Raw genomic sequence first — 23459 nt, 5'->3', positions numbered from 1 at the left:
TTGCTCATCACACTGTATCCCAACAAAACCAAACCAGCTCCACTTGGGGAACTCTTTATGTGCTGATTAAAACAACAGGACTGGTCAGGAGATGGGGGAGCCACCTGTGGCTCGGGAAGTCACTGGGCAGCTTCACATTTGCCCTCTTTGACTCAGAGCCCATCAACATGTGCCTGAGCCTCCACAGAAGGCTACAGAAAAACCATTAGCCTTGAAAACTTGCTTTTAGGTCTTACCATCACCAGGTGTATCTCCACTCACGCACCACCTCTCCAAGCAACTGCTCAGCATGAACAACAGAAAAGGAACCCCAGCCGGTCTTCCATCAGGAGAAGCAAGTGGAGAAATAAGAAATGTTTTAAAGGGACACCTGGAAGAAGTTCTGACTCTTCATCCAACCTGGAAAGAAAACCAGGCTTTAGTTAAGATTCAGTTTTATAATCGAATATCATCAAAGTAACTTCTCAAGCGAGAAGTTCCCTCCTGGCAGCACCTTCCTGAAATCAAACAACCCAGCCATGCACAGACATGCTGTAGTAGGGTGCAGGCAGTAGAAATAAAAAACAACTTCACAGAAAGGTTAGCTGACTTCCACCAAGCACTGCCCTGGAGGTGGATCTTCATTCAAATTAAAGCACCATGATAAAAAATTAAGAGGTCTAGTTAGTCCTGAATAATGCCTCCCATGGACAGTTTTCCCAGCATTACTGAACCTTAAAGCATATTGAATTAACAGAGAAATGGAATGAGAGCATCCACAAATAAGATTATTACAGAGTAATTAAACATGTAGAGAAGGACTTGTGTAAAACATCCCACCCATAAATAAAACCAAACGGAAGGATCAAACACTTGAAAGTATCATCTATAAATCCACTAATGGCATTAACTGAGATCTGGCAGCAACTCCAGCATGTCAGTGGCTCCTCCTTGTACACTTCAGTGTTCCAGTGAAGGCTACAGAACCCCAGAGCTGCACACCAGAGTCAGCAACAAAATGCTTAACTCCACATCAGTGCAGGACATGCTCCTGTGCAGTAATCACCAAGAACGTGGGGCAAGGAATTAAGATAAATTCCAAGCGTTACAAGCTCTCCGAGTGGGAATCACATACTTGGCAGGCGGCACACTATCTGCGTGACAAACTATCTGAGCTACAGCTGGAAGTGGTGGGAAGGAACACGGGATTTATGCTTCTCCCCGTGGAGGTTCAGCTCCTCGCCTGCCGTCTCACTATAACATCTCAAATGTGCCTCTCACTGCCTGACACAAACCTGACATAACCCGGCATTCCCATTGGGAGCTTCTGGTGAATTTCGGAGAGGAATCCCGGTGCTGGGGCTGCTGCAGCACCGCAGCAGCTGTGCCGGAGCCAAGGGCTGATCAGAATCAGCCAAACCAACCGGGATTCCCAAAACTGTTTGTTTTCAGAACTCATCCCAACCCAGGCCGTTTGTCGCTATACTGGAAAAGGGACCAGGGCCGGCGCTGGGAGCTCGTCCCGCAACAGGTTCGGCTCCAGAGTTGGGAAGCACCGGGCCCGCCCCACTGTGGGGATACTCAGGGAGCGGGCAGAGTTCCCTCCCCGGCCCGCCCGTCCCCGCGGCCCAGCGCCCCGTGCAGCGGCAGGGCTGAGGGGCCGGGGCCGGCCGCGCCCGCGCCTCCCGGGCCGCACCACTGCCGCCCCCGGAGAGAGGGAGGGAGGGTAAGGGAGGGAAGGCGGAGGTGGAGCCGGGGCCGGGCGGGCCCGGGGCCGCCGATCCCGGACTCACCTCGGCCCGCTCCGGCCGCGGCGCGGCACCGCCTCCTGACGTCATCAGCGCGCGCCGGGGACGCCCGAAGGGCGGGGACACCGCGCGCGGCGATTGGCGGAGGGGGCGAGGGGCGGACCCGAGGCGCGGGGAGGGCGGGGGCGCTTTACCGCCCCCTACCGGGGCCGGCGGGATCGGCCCCCGGAACCCGCCCAGAGCCCGGAGCCGGCCCGGGACCGCCCGCGGCTCCGGGAGCGTGAGGGGCTGCGGGGCCGCACAGCATCCCCTGGGGCCCCTGAGCCCCGCCTGGGACCCCTCAGGCCTCTGGGACCCCTCAGCCCCGCCTGAGACCCCTCAGGCCTCTGGGACCCCTCAGCCCCGCCTGAGACCATTCAGCCCCACGGGCCCCTGGAACTCCTCACCCTCATGGACCCCTCACCGCTCTGGCCCTGCTGTTACCCACAAGATCGAGTTCGTTCGTTGGTGTGCACTGAACCGATACCGACACACTCCAGAGAAACACGGATTGTTTATTTCAGAGCTGCCCCAGCCTGGGTGCTCGGTGCTATTCCACAAATCCAGCACACCCCACCTTTCCCTGCCATTACTTACACAGAGAAGTTCAGGGTTGGTAATTTCCCGAGCACAGCCCCCTATTAAAATTGGTTAGTAATTTCCATAGAAATCACGAAACTCCAGCTCAGGGGAAGGGTCTTCACCTGGGCAGGGTCTTTTTGACCAGCCGGCATGATTTTTAGTGTTACAATGAAGATAGCTCTAGGGTACAGGGACATGGAGTATTTTGCCAAGTTAGCAATGTTTATATAAGTAAACACTAACATTTTAGTTAATTACATCCCCAAATCGCGTTGGTTCCAGGATATCCTTGAATGAGGGAGCTGGCTGCTGACTGTTCCACTGATTAGGTATCCTTTTTTGCTGATTAGGCTTGAAAGTATACAAACATCTTACATCAAAGAACAGCCTGACTTAAGCTAATGTTGACATTCTTGGCATTTTGCAACACTTAAGCTAATGCTGATAGATGTTGGCGTTTTCCAACACTGCGTCCCTCAGCCCCGTGGGCTGAGCCGGTGGTCGCTGGCAGGGGCGATGTTCCTGCTCCCCATGCTCCTGCCGTGGAAGAGCTGCCACAGTGCCTCTTCTTTGGAGCCAAATCCAGCTCTGACAGCTCCCCAGCAGCGCCTTGGAGCCCGCAGCCCATGGAGCAGCTCCGAGGGCTCCCCGCTGGGCTGCGGGACTCTGGAAAAACATTCCCTTTGCAAGAGAATTGCCCGGAAGCCTTGGTCCTCTTCCTTGGCAGGGAAAACCCAGTCCCTGTGGGATAGCTCTTGTGCACAGCAGAATAACGAGGCACATTCCTTTCTCCTTTCTTTGCCCCAGCTACGAAGTGCCACAAAACCCGCAAAGTTTGCTTGGTAACTGCCTGTGGACTCTCTTCCTCATAGCCTTTCCTCATCCTCAAACAAAACACTCCACGTCCCAGCCCTGGATGACCCGAAAGGAGAGAGAGAGGGGTGACTGACACCTTGCAGGGATGCTGACGGCTCTCCTTTCCCTTGGGGATATACAAACGCGACGCTGTTGGGTTTGTTTTCCAGCTTGGCTGTCACGTCATTCCCTAGGCGGTTCAGGTGGAGCGGGGCTATTTTCACACTCCTACCATGCTTTTAAAAATAGCCAGGTTTATTTTAATGCTCCTGGGATCTTCGGCTGTTTTAAAATTATTAGTAAGTCATAATGTAGTAAAAGTTGTACCTGCTGATGCACATTATATTGTCATCAGCTTCTTCTCCGTGTAATTCCCAACAAAACGTGGAAATGTGTGAAGGTTGGGAAGGGGCTGCCTGGGCTAGAATTGACAGATCTGGTGAGTTGTGCAGTTCTCTGCAAGGGAAACTCCCCAGTTCCTGCTGTCCCACACAGTAATGGTGCTGCTGGCAGGTTTTCAGCCCTCTAATCCACCCGCTTTTTTTCTGGAGAGGCTTCCACAGCCACACATCCCCCACACTGTCCCTGAGAGGTGGCTTAACCTGTGTCTGACATGTGAAACCTTGCACGTGTCCCTTTTTAGGTTGGTCTGTTATTTTAGGCTGTTTCTCAAGGTCATCCCATCTTGGTTCCACCAGCGCATTCCTCTCTGCCACCGTGGCTGATGGGTGCAGGGCAGTGGGCTGCCTCCCCTTGGTCACAGATGCTCACACAGGGATGAGTGCTCTGCAAGGATGTGTTTCCCTCAGGGGATGCATCTTCCATTAGTCACTTCCTCACAGCTTTGTTTCCTGACCAGCCTCATGGGAACACTGAATGAGGCAGTTCCAGGTCCATCACCGCTGAAAAATGTCCAAGAGCCAACAGGCATTGAACCCTTGGGCCAGAACCGCGGACTTCTGAGAACCTCAATCAGAGCAGCTCTTGTATTATTTATGCTGTGGTGGTGCTCTGAGACCCACTGGAGCCAAGAGAACTTCACACCAGACATCTGCACAAAGCCAACATCCGCCTGGCAAAACACCCAGAGATGAGGTAGGGAACTGTCTGCTCATCCGTGTGATCCACTGCCTGCCAGGTCAGGCACCCGGTTTGACTTTGGGGTCATTGCCTGTTGATTCCTGATGTCTGTTATTCCATCTAGAGCCTTTTCTGCAGTTACAGCAGGAAGTTTTCTGACCGGGATAAGTACCTTGCTGCTGGGGCCACTGGCCGTGAAGCTCTGAGCACTGAGAGGTTCTGCAGCTGCTCATCCTGCCAGGCTCTGGGTGCCTGGGCTCCCACCAGCACTGCTCCAGCCAAAAAACATTGGTTTTTTTCTCCCTCCTCCAAGAGGGGACAGGTTTCTGACACACTCACAAAGCAGTGTTGTGCTTGAGGAGGGTCTAACAAAAGGGTAAAATGGGCTGTTGTCTCCTTGCCATTTCTTTTTTTGCCTCCTCCCTTCCAAGATGCTGGTCTCCCTGGAGAGGGGCCTCCCCCTGCTCTTCCATGCTGACCCCTTCAGAAATCCCCTGCCAGCTCTGATGCCCAAGACCTACAGCCTGCCTCCAGCCCCATGGGAAGGATTCAGCCCTTGAGGCAGGAAGGTCTGTGAAGAATCACAGAATCCTGGAATGGTTTGTGTTGGAAGGGACCTTTAAAGTCATCCAGTTCCAAACCCCTACCATGGGCTGGGATGACTTCCACCAGGCCAGGTTGCTCAGACCCCATCCATGAACACTTCCAGGGATGGGGCGGCCACCACTCCCCTGGTCCTGCAGCCTGGCTGCTCCCTCCTGAGAGCCCTCACCTGTCTGCAGGGATGGGTTCCCTTAGAGTTTTGTATCTCCTGTTAGTGGCTTCTTCAAGGCTTCTCCTTTGGAAGCTGCTAAAGGCAGGCTGGGACCAGCGGGGCAGTGCTGGGTGCCCACAGGTGCAGGATCCTCTCTCCCTGGAGATGCAGAGATGCTCCAGAGCTGGCTCCAGCATAAACCCTGCTTGGAGTGGGAACTTCAGAGCTCCCTCTGCATCCCACACCTGCCTGTGGTGCTGCCAGCTGACTCCAGAGTCTCCCTGGGATGCAATGAGCTATAATTCTCTATGGAAAGATGTGAATGGCTGGAAGCACCTCCAGCATCACCCAGCACCACAAAGCTGCCTGGGACATTGCTGCACATCCTGAGCATGGGGCAATTTGGGGATCCCAGGGTTTTCTGCTTTGCCAGGAGAACAGGGCCCCTCATCTGCCATCAAATGGATGGGGTAAAGTGGGAAATCTGGATTTCCTCCGAGCTGTATCCCTGCCCTGTGTGGCAGTAGGCCCAAGCCTCAGCAGCTATGCTGAGCCAGAGCTCAAGGTTGTCCCAGCAAGGCTGAGCAGAGGTCGTAACAGGAGGATGTTCAATTAAAGCTGCTTAAAAAAGAAATCCAACTTTCCATATGCCTCTCTGGAGAATAAAACAGCCCCAAAGCTGAGGGCAGATGGGGTGCCAGGCGGGGGGCTGAACACAGCCCCCACAGCAGAGGTGACTCTGGCTCAGCTGTTCCCACTACCTCCAATCTGTAGGGATTGAGGTTGTCTTTTGGTGTTTCCTTTTGGAAAATTGGACATTTGGCTCTGCAGAAATCCCCATGCAAACTCGGACAGTGGCCAGCATTGTGACATAGTGTCCTCCAGGCTATGCTTGTTTTCCAGTGCTCCCGCTCCCCCTGGGGTGCCAGCAAAGCTGGATGTGGTGAAACTGGTGCCTGGTTGGGGATGCCAGGCTGGGACAGTGGCACTGGGACCATGCAAGGGCCAGGAACCATTACCCCTCTACTGGTAGCCTCCACACCTGTCTATCCAGTGAGAGAAACCCAAGCGTGTCCCCACAGATGAGGAGTCATTCCCCAGCTGGCAGCTCCATCAGGAGGAATTTCCCTGGGGGAAGGAATGGAGAATTCAGCCATCGTGTGGCAGAGGTGTTGGGTGGCACAGTGGGAGGTTGGCCCTCATGTCACTGTGCCACATGTGCTGTCTCACTCACACAGCCACCTAGAATAGTGTCACCATCTGGTTCCAACTTCCCAGGGATATGAGGGCCTTCCTGGCCCCTTCTACGATTACCAAAAGTGATTTCAAACGTCAATTCAGCTGGACTCAGCTGGCCTTTATCCTTTTTTTTTTCTTTTTTTTAATAATTCAGGTTTGTCTCTTAGAGAAGAGAGAGGGAGATAATGTCTGCAGAGCATTTAATCTTCTGCCCAAAGAATAGCAGAGAGCAAATTAGGATCTACTCCAATTAATTTGCCTTGATGGGCAAAATCTGGAGAGCAGCCATATCTGGGAATTAAGAACAAAAGCAGGGAGTGTAAAGTAGGTCACCGGAGTTTTGTAACCAGGATGAGGGGTTTTCACAGCATGACGGGTGCTCCAAAGGCTCCCGGTGCCGGGGCCCACCAGTCTCATTCCCCACCATCCGCTCCTTTCAGCCAGGACAGTTGCTTTAAGATGCTGTCAGTGTGCAGGGAGCCAGCTGTTTGTTCTGGGGAAAGGAACAAGGATGTTGTCCCTTTCCACAGCAGGACACAGCTGCAGGACTGTCCCAAACCCTTAGACCCAATGGAAAGACAGACACTGGCTCAATGTCCGAGTTTTGGAGCACCAGAGAGCTTTCCTAGGGTCGGCATGCCCACCCTTGCTGTCACACTGCTGCCCTCGGCACCTCCCTGAAGGAGGATTGGTGTGACAGGTGACACTGGGGTTTGGGCAGTGCTTTGCTGGGGACTCTTGCACATGCGGTGTCACCAGGCAGTGGTGACCCATAGGTGCACTCTTTTCCAGCACCCCCAAATCCCAGCTCTGGCTTCCCAGAGCCATCAGTTCCTGCAGGCTGTGTGGTGACACGGTGACACCTTTCAGCTGCAAGACACACGTGGAAGCACAGCCAAAGGTGTGAGCCAGGTGTGGTGACAAGTGCTGGTGCTCAGGACGCGTGGTGACACAGCCAAGGGTCCGTGACATGTACGGTGACATTTTCCAGGACATGGGACCTTCTGTGGTGCGTGTTTCTGCACACAGGGTGAGGCACCCGAAGTGTTTGGTGGGTATGAGTGGATCTTCCCAGGCTTTGATTGCGGCTGGATCGGAGTGGCACAGTTTGTTGTCTGCAAGTGTCACCATCGTGGTGGCAGCCTGTCACAGCACCAGGCTGGTGACGCTCCGTGTCCCCGGCCACCTCCCACTGCCCCGCTGCGATCCCACCGCTCCCACCCCCGCGGAGGTGCCGGCGGGCGCTGCGCGGTGCGTGGCCGGCGCCCGGCCGGCGTTTATCCTCTTAGCCACCCTGCCGGGATCCGGCACTAATTCACCCTTAAACACAGGATTGTCAGGAACTGGGAAGGAAAGAATCGGAGGATTATCCTCCGGGGCTGGCGTTACACACGGAGAGCGGCAGCTGCTGGATGAGGAGAGCTGGGGTGGTGTCCTGCCCCGTGTCCCATGGGGCACCGGCCCCGGGATCAGCATCTTCCCCCGCCAAGGGCTGCCGGGAGACCAGATGTTTTGTGTCCCCCTCAGCCAGCTCCAGGCTGGTTAGTGAGATGAGTAACGGGAAATAAATACAGTGTCCCCCACAGAGCTGAGGAATCAGCAGCAACAGCTGAGCCCCATGCGATGAACCAGCAATCCTTTTAGCGTTTCCCAGACTGAGAGCCTGGCAGAGGACTGGGACAGCCAGGGTGACATCCCAGAGGTTACCAATCACATGTTTAAGTTACCAGACTTTGCAGGAAGAGGTTTTATGATGAAACAAACAATATTTTTCCCTGGCTCAATGAGGACAGTGACTACTGAGCTCCTTGCTCACACACTGAAGGTTTTCTGCCACAGGAGAGTGTGCAAAGGCTTCCCTGGGCCAAAACCATGTGCCCAGCTGCTGGAATGTTTTTGGGACACCCTTAAAGTCAGGAAATCACAGAAACAGCAGCAACTTGCTACCCACTGCACATGGGAGCTCATGGCTTCTGCTCTCTGCTGAGCCTGGAACAATCCTCAGAGCGGTGGCATTTGTGTTGCTGGCCAGAGGATTTTGTTGCCTTTTCCAAGTGGGATGGTTTCCCACATGCCACCAGATTTACCCACCACTGTTGCTGGGGCCTGGGGGCCACACCAGCAATGAGCCACACCACAGCTGGGGTGGCCCATATGCAATTCCAGTGGCCCTTTAGGCAGTGGGTGGGGAGTGGTGGCTGTGCCCAGGAGAGTGGGGAGGATGCCTCGCCAGCCCAGGCCTTGGGGAGCTGGTTTGCACACTGGGCTATAGTAGCTGGGAAAAATATCGTAAGTTTTCAGCATAACAGCCACAGGGATGGGAATTAGAGCATTTTCCACTGATGAGATACAAGTTTAGCCAAGTGCAACACCCACAAACCATCTTGGTTTAACTTCAACAGGTTCCATGTAAACCTGGATGAGATTTCCAGTTCCCTAGCTTTTTTACCTCCATCATCTCGGTTAAAAAAAAAATCCCAAAAACTCTCTCTTCCCTGCAAACCATAGTTTTCTTCATAACCATGAATACAGCAAGGCCAGAATAAAAGGGGTGGGAAACAGAAAATGTCACTGGAGGTGCCCATCAGAAGACAGGCTACTGGCTGCCAAAAAGACAAAGAAATCTGCACCCTGTGTTTTCCTAAGGTGCCCTTTAAAACGAATAAAACATTTGACCCACCTCTAAAGGGAGTATCTGCTATGCCAGCCCTGAAAAGCAGGGGTTGGGGAGCACCAGGGTAGTGGGAATCGCCCCCTCCTGGGGCTGTCCATGGTCCCATGGACTGCCTGGCATGGCCATGGGCAATACACTGTGGGAACGGAGTCACAGACCTTCCCACTGACCCTTCTTGGGCACTGGTGCAGGGAGCATCTCCTCTCCACTCCCCAGAGCAAACACGGGGCTTGGCAGGGGCTCAAGGGGCATCCCATGGCAGAGAGACGTGAGAAATGTAAAAGTGTCTTTTAATATAAATATAAATCCATCTGAAGTGCTGCGGGAGAGGACCGTGCCCCGCGAGGGATGCCCGGAGGGAGGTGGGCATGGCGGGGACGGGCCAGCCGCCGGGGGAACCGACCCGGCATCACCTGGGCACCCCGCGGGCCAGCAGGGCTACAGCCGGGCCAGCAGCAGCGGCAGGGCCAGCAGGGCCAGCAGACGGGGGTGCAGGGAGGGGGCCGAGCTCCGCAGAGTGGCCTGGTTGGTCTCAGCGGCCGGCGAGCCCTGGGGGCTGGCCAGGCGGCCCCGGGCGCTGCACAGCTCCTGCAGGTTCCCCTGGAACTGGATCTTGCGGGACTCCTGGCGCAGCGACTCCCAGATGGTGGCCGCTTCCACGGGGCATCTCGACAGCACCTCGCTGGCGCAGGTGTGGAAGTCATCCCAGGACCTGGGGAGGAGGGCGGGAGTCGGGAGCGGCGCTGGTGGCAGGTGACCCCGCCATCCCAGCGGCTCCCACGGGGACACTCACTTGCAGATAGTGTCCAGCTCCTGCGCCTCCTCGCCGCCCTCCTCCTGCTGCTGCTGCCGGACGCTCTGGGCCATGCTCTCCCCCAGGCTGATGAGGCAGCTGGCGAAGCCCCTGTAGATGGTGTCGCACTGCCCCGCCATGCTGACGGGCTCCTGGCTCGCGGCTGCGGGGCACAGAGGGGAGAGACCGAGCTGAGCCCCCGCCGACCCCCGGCAGCCCCCGCCTGCCCGGCTCAGGGGAGCGCGGCGTAAGGGTGTCACCGGGTGCGGGTGACACTGGGCTCTGAAACGTGGCGAGGGGCTTCAACATCCCCCCGGACCCTCCCTGGGCGCTGGTAGTGACCCTTCCCTCGTGGCCAGGAAGCCCGGCGCGATGTGACGACCCCGCAGCGATGCTGCCATTCACCGCAGGGCTCCTGCCGGCCGCGTCCCCTCGGGCCTCCCGGGCTCTCCCCAGAGCCATCTGTCCCGGCCTTTATCCCCTGACAGCAAAGATTAATTTGTGACTACAACAGAAAAAAACAAAGCAAAGGCTCAGCAAGCTCAAGTCCCCGCTCTGGCTGCAGTGGGAAAGAGGGGGAAAGGAGAAAGGAAAGGGGAAGGGGGAAAGAGAAGGGGAAAGTGGGGAAGAGAAAGAGAAAGAGAAAGGGGAAGGGAAGGAGGAAAGAGGAAAGGGGAAAGGGGAAAGGGAAAGGAAAAAGGAAAGTGGAAAGGAGGGGAAGAGGAAAGGTGAGAAGAAGAAGATGGAAGAGAAAGAGGCAAGGGGAAAGGTGAACAAGAAAGGGGAAAGGATCAAGAGAAAAGGGGAAGGGAAAGCAGGAAGGTGAAGTGGGGGAGGGAAAGGGGAAGAAAAAGTACAAAAGGAAAAGGCACAAGTGCAAGTCTGGCTGCTTCATTCTGAGAAGCCCTGATTCCCTTCTCCACTTCTCAAACGATTCACCACTGGCACTGGCCAAGCCCTGGTGCCATACATGGGACAATGGGTGACAGGGTGTGTTCATGAGGGCTGCGAGTGCATCCATGAGCCGTGTGAAGCCCAAAAGGAGCTGGTGTGTGACTGGGTCACAGAGCAAACCTGCATGGTCCTCAGCTCTACCCCAGAGGTCCTGCAGGCCAGAAGATGTGGGGTCCCTGTGCCAGGAGTTACAAAAGTTCTGGAAGTGACATGGGTGTGCACCAGGGAGGTTTCTAATTGAGGAGAGCCTTGTGGCAGACCCCTGTGGAAAGGTGACCTCAGAAACAGCTGAAAGTTTCCTGATGACTGCTGAGGCAGCCGGGATGTCTCCAGGGAGCCGTGCACCTTGCTCCTGGCATCCCATGCCTGCACCCCTGGAACAGGGTCCTGAGCAAAGTGGCTGCAGTAGAGACGAACACCAGCGCTAGCCTGACATGATCACAGGGCACTTTAGGTGTTTGTGATGAGAACCCCCTGAGCACAGCACCGAGGAAAGTATCGGACTAATGCAAGACACGTGGGTCATAAACATCGCAGGTATCAATAAAGTGGGATCCATTACTCCTCTTTTGACCCAGGGAAGAAGCTTGCCTCCCACCAGCCCAAGGACTCAGCAGCTGGCAAGGCCAGATGATACATCCCCTCAGCCGGCTGGTCCCTGATGCAGGCTGAGGTTTCACCTCCTGGACTCCTCTAATGTCCGGCACAAGCCCTCCCCTACGCTCAGCTCCCTCACCACGAGGCTGGGCAGGGCGAGCAAAGGAGAAAGCAGGAGGGCAAATCACCTCCGCTGCTCTGCTGAAAAACCATGGGGAAAAACCTGCTCCCGGCTCCGTCGGGAGAAAGCCCAAGGCAAAAAGCACGGAGGAAGTTTCCCAGGGCGCTGCAGAGCATCCCTAGCTCCCCAGCGGGTGCCGACGCAGCCATCCTACTCCTGGGGAAGGGTCGGGTTCACCCACTCTCTGAGCCTAAAATCAACCAGAGGTCTGGTGGTCCCTGTCCTTCATCGTCCGTGCAGCCGGACCAGGTTAATCCCAGGCTCCCCATCCCTATTCAGAGCAGAGACGTCGCTGGGTACCGCTGTGCTCCGCATCCTCCCTCGGCTCTCGGAGGAGCGGGAGTGTGCAGGGGACACGCTGGTGCCAGTGAGGTGCCGGACCTGTCAGGTAACAGTCCCCCAGCGATCGGGATGCTCTCCGGCCCCGCTGAACGAGGGCAGCAGGGAAAGCCAGCAGCTGCGTGGGGTGGGCACACAGGGCTGGAGAGCCAGAGCTCGGGAGCTGTCCCCGCCTGAGCAGAGAACCCGAACACCGCCGTGAAGCCGCGTTCCTCCTTGCCCGGCATCTCAGGACACGGGACAAGGGTGGACGGATCGCTGAGCCGTGGGGCACCCGGGCGGGCACCGCGCTCCCCGCAGCTACAGAGGGGACGGGACGCGCCCGGGGGTCCCGCTCCCACCCGCCAGCCCCCCAACCCCGGCGGGGAGAGCCCGGGGCACTCACCGAGGTGCAGGAGCAGCGGGCACACGACGCCCAGCAGCCGCCAGCAGCCGCCGCCCATGGTGCGGACCCCGCGCCGCCGCCGCCGCCGTGTGCTCCGCGCCCGCCGCCGCCGGCAGCCCCGGCCCCGCCGCCCGCCCCCGGCCCGCCCGGCACCGCCCCGGGACCGGCCCCCGGCCCGCCCTGCCGGCCCCGCCGAGGGGCTGCACCCCGGCCCTTGCAGTTCACGGAATCACGCAATTGTTTGGGTTGGACGGGACCGTAAAAACCATCTCGTTCCAAACCGGCAGGGGCACCGTCCAGCCCTGTGCCAACTGGTCTTGTGAACACTCCCAGGGATGGGGCATTCGCAGCTTCTCCGGGCAACCTGTGACCCACTGTACTCACAGGGAATACATTTTTCCCAATATTCAATCTAATCCTGCCCGCTGTCAGTATGAAGCCATTCACTTTTGTCCTGTCACTCTATGCCCTTGTCCAAAGTTCCTCTCCAGCTCCACTGAGCTCCTTTATGTATTGGGAAGGTGCTGCAAGGTCTTCCCAGAGCCTTCTCTTCTCCAGGAAGGAACAGCCAGAGACCTTTTTTTGCTGTGAAAAGGGGAATCAATGTCCTCTCCTCACAGCCAGCAGGCCACTATCAGCTCCTGCCTCTCCCAGGAAGCAAGACCAATATGTCCTGCTGGACTCACACAGGAAAGCTTGAGCAGAGACTCAGAAAAAATCTGGGAACAGAGAGGGCATCCTGGCCTCTCACCTCAGGCTCCAGCCTGGAGATGGTTTGATATCCTCAAAGACGCCTCAGTCTTCCCTCCATCACACAACAGAAGTCTCCACTTTTTTTTTTTCTCAAAAAGTTTTTTATTGAATTGTTCTTAATGTTATTTCCAAAAAAACAAAAAAAAAACGAACAACAAAACCCCCCAAAACTTCAAAATTTAGATAAGAAGAAAAAACCTCGGTGGAAAATCAAAACTAATGTCTGAAACATGGACATGCTCTGATGCACAACGGAACTGGTGGCCCCCCCGGGGCTCTTGCAGTTTGCTGCTGCCTCAGCACCCTGACCCAGAGCCCCTCCCTGGGGCACTCCAGAGGTATCACCCCCTGCCCAAACCTGCCTCTCTGGGTCAGGTGGGCCGGGCATTCCACTGTGGATCTGGAATTAATGAACCTCAGAGTAACTAACTAATTAATGAATTTTAACTAATCCCTCTTGCTCAGCTGACCTCCTCCCTGTGCCTTCAGCCTGCCAGGGAGGGGGAGTTTGAGCCCTTCACTAAGGTGTGGGTACAGGTTTCTGGGCAGCAAGGAGCGCTGGCAGCCCCTGTGCTCGGGCTCAGCGCACACCTCGCTGCTCCCTTGCTGACCGCAGCAGATCCAAACTTCTAAAGGGGTAAGAAATCCATCGGCTTCTGCTGCATGAGACATGGACTGCCAGCCAGCCTTGGGGACGGATGGGCAGGTGAAGAAGAGATTTAACTCTCAAAAAAGAGGCTATTTAGGAAAAAATAAGCCAAGTGAATGTTCAGTGACTATTTGGAACTATACACAGATGGCGTTCGCCTTGGAGACATCACACACGTGTTGATAGATTTTCTGGCAAGAGCTCTTAACACCAGCCAGACGCCGTTAGTAACTACGGATCTGCTGAGTGGGCTTCGGTGGAGCAGCCCACCAGGCAGCCAGGTCCTCCTAGGTCATGCCAGGGGTGACCAGGCCCTGGAGCATGATCATGAGGCGACGCGCAGGTTTGCTCAGAGGGTTGTGGGGTTCCACCTGGAGGAACTGGAAGAGCTTTTGCCGCACCTGGTTCATGACTGACCCCATGTGGTCTCGGGTGATGGGGTCGCTTTGGTCCAGGTGCATCACTGCATCCTCCAAGTAGCTGAAGGAGAGAGCAAGGTTAGGACCAAACCCAGAATCCGATTCAGTTCATGTTAGCACTGAAGATGCACAGTTTTGTTCCCCACTCCACCCAAACTCCGCAGTATTTTCAGTTGTCATGAAATAAATGTTCCTGACTCACAGCAGAGTCCACCTATCCCTTCCTAAACATGTGAGGTCAGCCTACAGCTCCCACCCAGCCTGCCCACCTGCTCCACAACCTGGCTGCTGGAACTAAGGCAGAGGCAACAGCCAGCGAGAACTCCCCACGGTGCTGGAGGACACTCTCAGCAAATATTTTCTTTAATACCTTTAAGCAGAATTAGTCACTCATTAGACAGTACAACCCCTCAGCAGTGAAGCTCAGTTTGTGTAGGGTTACAATAAAATCCATCCAGCAAGGGGTGGGAGAAGATCAAGACTTTTACCAACAAAACACTCAAGTTCAGATGAGCCATCAGCTTTTAAACACAGCCTGAGTAAGGCAATGTGGTCACTGCAGGTTTTCAATAACAATCCAGTTTAAACTTTACAGCAGCAGCTTTAACCCCAGTTACCAGCCTGTAACTTGACTGTAACTTGAAGCTCTTTTCAGTTTTTCTAGCTTGCTTTATCCTTATTGACTTAAAAACTCGATTTAAGTAATTTTTCCATACAAGCCATAGTCAAAACCTGTAGGTACCTTAACAATTTAGCTTTTAAGGGCAGATAGCAGGGTTTTGACTCAGACACTAAAAATGTTCATGGCAAGTATCAGTACAGTCACTATTTTGTCACACAAGCTTGGAACATCCACCAGAAATTGTACCAGTAGCTCCTGCTGCAGCCTCCCACTGAGCCTTGCTGACAGTCACGACAAGAAGCTGCCGACACAAAGTCCAGTGATGGGTTAAGAGTTGAGGACAGAGCAAACTTGCCCTGGTTATTAGACTGTCCAGGGAACATGGTACTATCCCTCCTTTTGCCTCCACAAGGAAATAAATCCTTGAGGAATGCGGATCACTGCACAGGCTGCAAATATTTACAGGCTACAATTCCAGAGGTACCAGCACCTACTGCTGGCTATTCCTTCCACTACTACCTCAGGGCAGAAAAGCTTTCTGTGGCAATGCTGACATTTTTCTGAGCTACCACTGTCTGTAAACATGCCAGTAACAGGCTACAGAAACTCCAACTTGTGTCGAAGTTCCACCTCCCACTTCCAGGCAGTGAATTTAAAGCCAGGGCTAAGAACAAGACCCAGTTCTCTGCTCATACTCACTTCAACTTCAGTTCTGTCCGTGTGCCCAGATCTGAGGAGAGCTGCTGAATGAGGGAGAGCAGCACAGGCTGGGACAGAGGGCATGGATGCTGTCCAAATACTTGCTGAGTATCCACAGTCTCACAGACATATAGAACCAGGTTGAGATCAGCTGCTGTTAGAGCCTAAAAGGAAGACACAGCTAGAAATGCACAGGAACCAACAGGCAGGTGAGGAACACAGGACAGAATGACAGCTCTGGGATGCTCAGTGGCTTGACAGTTTGCTCCTCTTGGAGCAAAAATCTCTGCACCTCTGCTGTACAGGTCACCAGGGCCATCTTTAGGTCCTTGCTCTATGCTCTGAGGACACATGTATCTGTTCCAAGCTGAAGAGAACACAACCAGACAGAGGGGAGCAGGTTACTGTCAGCAGCATGGAGCAGGGCCAGCAGTGCTATGATCACCAGAAGAGTTTGTCTGCAGCAGCTCAAACGGATCTGCCTGCATGTTCAAAAGTCAAAGGCAAGGTCAGGCCCCAGCTGGTAGATCTGCCTGGAGAGGCTTATGAAGCTGTTGCTCTTCAGAGGTGCTCCATGTGTCAGTGCTGATGGCAGAACATGCTGGTTTACTGGAGCACTGACACTGTCCTGACAGGACGTGGGCAAGGGATGACTACTGCTACCAAATCATGGAACCTGCATGGCTCTGGCTCCACCTGCATGAGAGCAACTGCACCCCTCAAGCACTCCACTGCCACAAGGTCTTTTCAGTCAACTCCTGTGTAAGCTGTTGTGAGATTATGCGCCCGCCCTCAAGAAGTCCTTTTTTCCTTCTCAGTCCCCAGCAAGCAGTGGATGACTACCAGGAAAGCTAGGTACCTGCTGGAAAGCTTGGTTGAGGTGTCCCTGCTGGAGGAGCTGAAGGATGTGAGTCTGCTGGGACTGGAAATCCATGTGAGTAGAGGGGATGGGTGTCCCGGCTGCCGAGCGCATTGCCTGGACAATGCTCGAGGTGACAGCTGCTTGCTGCTCCTTCATAGCCAGGCTCACTTCTCCTTTAATGACTCTCTGCACCTGGGCCAAAATAGACTCCTGCATGCTGAAAAAAACAAAACAGAACCCATGGGCACCTGAGAATGAAGAGCCAAGGGATAACACTGCACAAAGCTTATACCAGTGAGAAAGCACAGGCTAGTTTGCTTATTGTAGTGTGGCTCCCTAAGGGCTCATGCAAACAGATCTGAGGCACAGGCAACTCTGTGGCCAACACCACAATGTCCCAGTCCCAGGGTGCACCTGGAAGATGCTGGGATTCTGTGCAGGAAAGTGACATTTCAGGGAACTAAGTCTCTCATTAAACAGTGTTTTGAATTTTCAATGTCTCTGGCTCACAAGAAAGGCAAATAAGCTGTGGGGTTATCCCCAAATGGGGCCAGCCTCCTACAGGAGATCTGTCAGATGCACTTCCTAGTGTGCAGATGACACCTTTAGAATGAGAACACACTTACACTGTGCCTGTGACTTCTCCACAGAAGAGGATTTCACAGTGCAGACTCTGCTGCTCTGTGTGACACCTTTTCCCTCAAGGACTGGATTCTCCCCTCTCACAAAGGGTACAAAGCATCAAACCTGCTCTTCCACAGGTAGAAAAGCAGGACTTCCCTGGGAACAAGCACAGACCATGCAACAAGACCAGGATTTAGTCTTGTGTCCTTTCTGGCAACTTTGGCCTGCACTGAAGACCCCAGTGTGTTCTGACATATGTTCTGGTGGCTCAAAATAGACAGGTTTGTTCTGCCCCACAGGTGACCACCAGCCAATCCCATTGCCTGGCAATCTGCTGCTGCCTCACAGCATGAATGTGCTGGAGGCACTGCTGGGATCCCATCCTGAAACCAGGAGGACAAAGCACAAACTGCTGCAGAGCAGCTCTGGGGAGAGAGAGTAGTGTGTAGAAACTGTATGCCTGAGGACACTGAGTAAAGAAAAGCCTTCAAAAGATTCCTCTGAAATGATCTTCAGGAAGTATTCAGATTTGAGTGTGCTTAGTGGTGCCTTAGATCCTTCTGTTCTCCACTGTGCACATGGGGCCTGGGGAAAAGCAGGCCCTGAGCTTCCCAATACAGCTGGGAAACCTTCTGTGGGCAACAGTCACCAACCCACTTGCTTTGCCATATGTGCAGGGCCAACAGGCAGCCCTACAGCACTCCTGGCTTGCCTCCACAGCTAAACAGGGAGAGGTGCTTGTGATACATGCATGTACATCTCAGTGACATCTCTTTCCACAAGCCCAGCTGCCAACTCACTTGCCCACGATGATGTGCAGCTGGTGCTGCACCTCAGCATGGACACTGGCTGCGATGGTGGACGCCAGCTGCTCCGTGGTGCTCTGGAAGGTGCTGATGAGCTGCCGAAGCTGGTTCAGCAGCGGGTCCCGCACTTCCTGCTCTCGTACCTTCTTGTTCTTCAAGTGAGCCTCCAGCTGCTGGATATCTGCAACAAGCAGAGAGGGAGATGTTTGTGCCATCCGTACCTGTGGAGATGATCAGGGCACAAATCCAGCTGCCAGGCTCTACATGTTCTCCAGCAGAAGTAATTGCTGAGCCCATGTATGAGCACAGGACAGAGGAGAAGCACAAGCCTTGTTCTGGGCTGTATTATATTAAACTAGAAACCCATCCTCCAGTCTCCCCATCACACAGGATCACACAACACAGCAACAAACCCACCAGTTCTCCTCCAATAGACTTCTCCAGGCACTCATTGTTCAGGGGAGATAAAGGCACGAGTGAGGGTGTTTTATTTCATACGTAGTGTGAATTTTGATCTGCATTAGTTCAATGCTCATGAAGAAAGAGGGGGAACTTTTCTGACAAAAAGGAAATCATGTCTCCTGAGACTTAAAACCTGTATTTCAAAATATCTTATGAACTGGCCTGATCAAAAGGGAGAAGAATGTAAGCTCTCATATTTGTAGGAGAGTTGTGCAACAGAGGAAGGTGCAAAATAAACAACAGCGGGAGACACCCTGCAGATCTATGGCCAACAGAAGTCACTATGCTAACACTGGCCACATTCAGGCCCTCTCAGAAGCCAGCTCTGCAGAGTAATACCTGTCCAGCTTCCCCAAAGGCCATGGATCTGCATCCCAAACCTGAAAACAGGAATGATTTTCTGCAGTGCATCAGTGTGTAGCTTTCCTTACGTAAGGGTATACTCTAGTTCACCCTATGTCCACACTGTTCAGCCACTAGTTAACCTCTGATCATCCCAGTACCCTTCTCTAAACCTTCTCCAATCCATTACCCCTCTGAGAGGAGGGCCTAGCTACAGGACTACTACACTCTCCACTCATCATGTTCCTGACACCAGGATGGAATAATCCTGCAGCTGGGTTTCCTACTCAATAGATGAAGTCACAGATCCCCATAACACAGCTGAATGTTTTGCTATGTGGGCTACAAAGACCAGAAATGAATCCCTACTCTTATGGCACCACCCACAAAAAGCTCCCCACTTCTCCTTCCCAAGTATGAAACAGAACACATGGATGGGCTAAGAGGTTAAACACTCACCAGTGAAACTCTGAAAGGTAAAAACATATGGCCAGCATGTTGCCAACCACTAATGCAAGTAGTGCAGAGAAGACTTGAAGAAGAAAACCTACTCACATTCCTGTGTGCCCTGCTTGAAGGTATCATTGATTTGCTGGAACATGGACTGGCAGCTCTTCTCAAAGGCTGGCAGTACGACGCTCTGGAAGGCCTCCCTGTAGGCTGACTGGATGGGTCCCTGCAGAGTGTCAGCTGTGGCCCTCACAACACTGTCTGTAAGATTCTTACAAGCACACACAGAAGATTCCAGAAAATTAACTACAGTCTGCTCCAGAACTAAGGGTGTGAGCAAACACCAGGTCCTTGCAACACACCCACAGCAGGTAAGGACAGCCCAGTGTCCAAGGGTGCTCCCTTGGCTCTTCCCACTGGCCGCTGCACCAGAACCTCTGCTTGCTCAGGGGCTGCCCAAAACCAGCACCCCTTCTCTGTACTTCTGCTGTAGAGCGAGGGAAGGTGGCAGTCAGGCACAGCCTGTCCTCTTCTGCTCCTTCCTTCCCAAACAAACATCATTCCCTGCCAAGGTAAGTAAGCAGTTTGTGCCCCCTAAATAATGTGGATATTGAGAACAGAATGGAGCCAGTCAAATCTTTGCTGACTGACTTGACTGAGTTGGCCCTAAAAGTCAGTGGTGAGAAATTCTACTCTAGTAGAAAATTAACAACTTGGTAAATGAAAAAAGTCTTAATCAGGCAAAGTGGGCAGGGGAGCATACAAAGAGCTTGTCCTCTAATGAGACCATGAGAAACTTTGACTACCAGCAGCTAAACTGGCATTACCTAGAGACAGAGGTGAGAGGAAAAGGCATAAGAAGTTTCTACCCAGGCAGGTAACAACTCAGTGTGCCCTGGAAAAGCTACTCCAGTACTCCTTACCTTTGATTTCACTAGCTTGGTAATATTCTCTTTCAGTGTCCCCTCAACAGCAGTGAGCTTGGCAGCAATAGTATTACTGAGCTGGCTGATGGTAGGGTCCATGCTCTTGGAAATGCCTAGGCATAACAAAAAAAGGACAAAATTGCAGCTTTAAGCCTAAAGTCACACTTCAAAGCCTAGAAAAGAAAATGGAATCAAATGATTCTTGGATATGACACAGCAAGGGACAATGATTGTAAACTTTGCTTGGGGAACTAAGGTTGGACATTTGAAGGAAGTTTTTGCTAGGAAGGTAGTACAGCTCTGAAAATCACCATGAATTGTGGAACCTCCAGCCTTGAAGGTTTTTAGGAGTTAGTGTGACAAAGTCACAGCTGACCTGATCCAGAATAGCAGGTAGCCCTGCCTTAGGCAGTTACTGGCTTTCCCACCAGCAGTTTTTTGAACATTTCCTTACATGCATGGTGCCAGTGCATTGGGAAAGGGCAAAGACAACTTCAAGCTTGCTCCAGACAGGTCTCAGCATTGCCCAGCTCATCAGCCTCTTTCACCTTCCTCCACTGAACAGACTCCAAAGGCTTTAGAGATTATAATGCAAGGTCAGACCACACTCTCTGGAAAGAGAAGCTTCCCTCTGGGAGCCTCATGCTGCTTCTAAACCACAGCCCCTCCCCTCGGACTACAGGGGGCCCCAGAGCAGTGTGTTGTGCAGACAGACTGCTGTTCACACAACCTAACTCCTGCTTCATACAATGCCAGCACTTTCCCAGTGTGCTTTAGATGCCGATGGAGCTACCTGCAGGGATCCACCTCCCAGACTTAGGCAGCCACACTCACACTGCGGCACTGTCTTCTTCATCTCCTCCCGAATGGTCCTCTCCAGACGGTTACACACAGCTGTGGACAGGGACTGGGACAGCTGCTGGGACAGGTGCTCCTGGAGCTGCCCATTGCGCTGCTGCCCTTCCATCAGCACCCGGTCCAGTCTTCTCTCTAAGGACAATTTGTGTTAAGGAGCACAACAAAAGATTTCCCGTCTACCCACAACATTCCCATCCACAAAGGTGGACAGCAGCCTCACCTCCAGAGGCTCAGTGAGAGCAAATGTGCAGCTCTGGTGAAAGAGTGGTCTCCTAACATTACTGCTGTGTTCCTGAAACAGGGTGCTCTTAAACAATTGATCAGTGTGAGAAAAGAGCTTTGGAAGGCAAGACAGCAAAGTCAAACAGCTAAAATAATTTGGACAGTACTGTTTCCTGCATACTGTGATTAACTTGGCTGCCCCATTAGCAGCTCAGCCCCAGCCAGCCACTCACTCACTTCTCTGCAGCAGGATGGGGGAGAGAACTGGCAGGGTGAAAGTGAGAAAGCTCCCAAGTTGAGGTAAAGAGAGTTTAAGAGGTTAAGCAAAAGCTGCACATGCCAACCAAACAAAATAAGGAATTAATTTACTACTTCCCACTGATGAGCATGTGTGTAGGCAGGGAAAGCAGGGCTCCCTCACACCTAATGGTGGCTGGGGGAGACAAATACCATCAATCCAAGTGTCCTCTCTTCCTCCTCCTTTCCCCCAGCCTTTACTGTTAAGCACAGCACCACAGTGTGGGGCATCCCTTTGGTCACTGAGTGTCAGCTGTCCTGGCTCTGTCTCCTCCCAACTTTTGATCACGGTGGAGCAGCATGAGAAACAGAGAAGGCCCTGACAGGGCTTAGAAAAAGCAAAACCAGCAAAAACATCAGTGTGTTATCAGCATTGTTTTGGTCACAAATCAAAACATAACACACAAGAGCTGCTGTGAAGAAAATTAACTCTGAGACAAAACCAGGACAGCAGAAACCATCAGCTCCAATATCCATAAACAGCAAATTGGTAAATATGTTTCTAGAGGATGGAATTAGTGGATCTAAGTCCTACAGTGCATGGGAGCAAACCCAGGCTTCAGGCTACTCATACCTCATGAAGCAAGCAACCTCTCTGAAGGAGCCACCACACAAACACATCTTAAACAAAATAACTCCAAACTCTGACAAAACAAACAATGACATGACAATTCAGCCACTGACAAAATTCAGTCCACGCATAAAGTTGTGGAGAAAGGAAAATTATTCTATTATTATTATATAGCTCTAGACACTGAAATTCACTAGAAAGGCATCTAAATTATCTGTGAATATCAGACTAGTGGTCAAAAAAGGAAAATCCAAGACTAATTAATAGAGAAATCTATTGTCATAGAAGTTAAGAGTGGTTTCAGACATGAGATAGGCGGGAGATGGTCAGTTTGGGGAACATAACCAAATTCAGTGCAGCAAATGTACACAGGAACGAGTGACTCATAATACAATACAAATAATTGGATACCAGGTTTGAAAGCTCCAAAAGGAAACACTTCTCAGGCAGCACATAAGGGACCTGTAGATCACCATATGAATAAATGTGGACAAACAAGATAAGTGTATATCCAGATATGCAGTGTGGCAGCCAGATGCTATTTCTGGTGCAAGTACTGACTTGCCTTAAGGAAGGAAGGAAGGACAGGGTAGCCCATAATTACTCTTGTGCAACTGGCCACTGCCTGAAGTGGGATAATGTACCAAGTGCACCTCTGGTCTACACCAGTACTGCAGCACTTATGGCTTAATGGGTAACTAAGATTCAGTGGCACAGAGAAAGTGTCAGTTCTTCTGTGTTCTATTTCTGAGTTTCTTGCCGTTAGAAAGGGCCTGAGAGGAACTGAAATAGTTATACTGCAGCCAGGCAATTGTACTGCACCTATGGCCCCATGCTCCCAAGATCCTTGACCTTTCTGAGCCTTCCTCACTCCTCTAGTCTGCCTTGCAGCCTTCCACTCAATGCTTGCAAACAAGGATACGCTCCTGCTCCTGCTGGGAGTCAATCACCCTCTCCATGTGGCCCATGAGGGAGCTCTGGATGGCATCGAGGTGATCTGTGAGCCTCTGCAGGAGCTCCATCTGGTTCTGCCGCAGCTCGGAGAGTTCCCGCTGTTGGCTCCTCAGGATGCACATCAGCTCATCCTGGAACTCTGGTGTCACCTACATGTGGAGAGGACAAGCATTCATTTCTAACAGGACTGGAGATCAGCTGAGGTTTCTGCTCAGTACTGAGTCAACCCCTGTGTATATATGTATATACATACACATACACACAATATATATGTTGTCTCCTCACCAGCTCAATATAATTCAAGGAGTGTGAGGACCCACCCTTAAGGGGAAGGAACAAGGAGACACACACATCAAAGCAAATCTCTTGTGACCCTTTCTTTGCTGGGAACAGCTTATCTTGCTGCAGGCAGAGATAAGTGTGAGAAGGAAATCATCAGTCTGGAGAGCACGGAGCTCCTTCTCTGCTGCATGTCAGCACAGAACAATTCCAAGCCCAAGGGCGGCCCCATCTCAATCTTCTAGGGCATGACCCATGATACTTCAAGAAACTGAGATGAACTTTCTCTTAGGTCTTTCCTAGTAAGATACGAAGCATCATGAAGAGCAGCTCTGACTCACCTGGTTGTTAGATGATCTTGGTGACTGGTTCATATCCCTGGAAATAAACAGAGAAGGATTAGTAACCCAATTGTGTCAATTAACTCCTCTTACTATCCAAGTCTTCTGCCAAAACAGATCACAA

The 23459-nt window shown here is 52.8% G+C and overlaps 3 protein-coding genes across 6 annotated transcripts in view; all 3 read right to left on the bottom strand.

Moving 5' to 3' along the window:
• PSKH1 (protein serine kinase H1) overlaps nt 1-2432 on the bottom strand; it is a 30976-nt gene extending 28544 nt beyond the window's left edge. Inside the window, exons 1-2 of one of the 3 annotated variants that reach the window (XM_014255522.2) lie at nt 2364-2432; nt 237-399 (exon numbers count right to left, since the gene is read on the bottom strand). The gene's annotated coding sequence lies outside the window, so the exon portion shown is untranslated. Of the gene's footprint in view, nt 1-236; nt 400-1274; nt 1469-1772; nt 1813-2363 lie in introns of those variants that run through there. The other 2 variants (XM_005526269.3, XM_014255521.2) reach the window with 2 other exon arrangements.
• A 6812-nt stretch (nt 2433-9244) lies between these two features.
• Nucleotides 9245-12273, bottom strand: NRN1L (neuritin 1 like). Of its 2 annotated transcripts, none has more exons than XM_005526412.3 (3): nt 12200-12273; nt 9744-9906; nt 9245-9662 (listed from the first exon to the last, which is right to left on the bottom strand). In XM_005526412.3, the coding sequence occupies exons 1-3, from the start codon at nt 12255-12257 to the stop codon at nt 9389-9391; spliced, it is 495 nt and encodes a 164-aa protein (XP_005526469.1). In that variant the 5' UTR covers nt 12258-12273; the 3' UTR covers nt 9245-9388. The 2 variants fall into 2 exon arrangements, with proteins under 2 accessions (XP_005526469.1, XP_087918441.1); XM_088062315.1 differs by lacking the exon at nt 12200-12273 and adding an exon at nt 10149-10255.
• An 840-nt stretch (nt 12274-13113) lies between these two features.
• Nucleotides 13114-23459, bottom strand: part of EDC4 (enhancer of mRNA decapping 4) — a 33181-nt gene continuing 22835 nt past the window's right edge. The window contains exons 21-29 of the mRNA XM_014255537.2: nt 23336-23372; nt 22684-22864; nt 20648-20803; nt 19811-19926; nt 18993-19158; nt 17628-17814; nt 16201-16420; nt 15342-15505; nt 13114-14081 (exon numbers count right to left, since the gene is read on the bottom strand). Coding sequence (XP_014111012.1) covers nt 13889-14081; nt 15342-15505; nt 16201-16420; nt 17628-17814; nt 18993-19158; nt 19811-19926; nt 20648-20803; nt 22684-22864; nt 23336-23372 — 1420 coding nt within the window. The 3' untranslated portion in view covers nt 13114-13888. The remainder of the gene's footprint in view (nt 14082-15341; nt 15506-16200; nt 16421-17627; nt 17815-18992; nt 19159-19810; nt 19927-20647; nt 20804-22683; nt 22865-23335; nt 23373-23459) is intronic.

This window comes from Pseudopodoces humilis, chromosome 14 (genome assembly GCF_049639895.1).
Source record: "Pseudopodoces humilis isolate 2021_Gansu_Grassland_sample_001 chromosome 14, ASM4963989v1, whole genome shotgun sequence".
Lineage (NCBI taxonomy): Eukaryota > Metazoa > Chordata > Aves > Passeriformes > Paridae > Pseudopodoces > Pseudopodoces humilis.
The sequence above is the reverse complement of the archived record's forward strand: the minus strand, read 5'-3'. Positions and strand labels throughout refer to the sequence as shown.

Coding starts and splice junctions, on each gene's coding strand:
- NRN1L (XM_005526412.3), bottom strand. CDS start 12,257: ATGGGCGGCGGCTGCTGGCGGCTGCTGGGCGTCGTGTGCCCGCTGCTC. Junction 9,907..12,199: donor CCCGCTGCTCCTGCACCTCG/GTGAGTGCCCCG, acceptor TGTGCCCCGCAG/CCGCGAGCCAGGAGCCCGTC. Junction 9,663..9,743: donor GAGCTGGACACTATCTGCAA/GTGAGTGTCCCC, acceptor CCTCCTCCCCAG/GTCCTGGGATGACTTCCACA.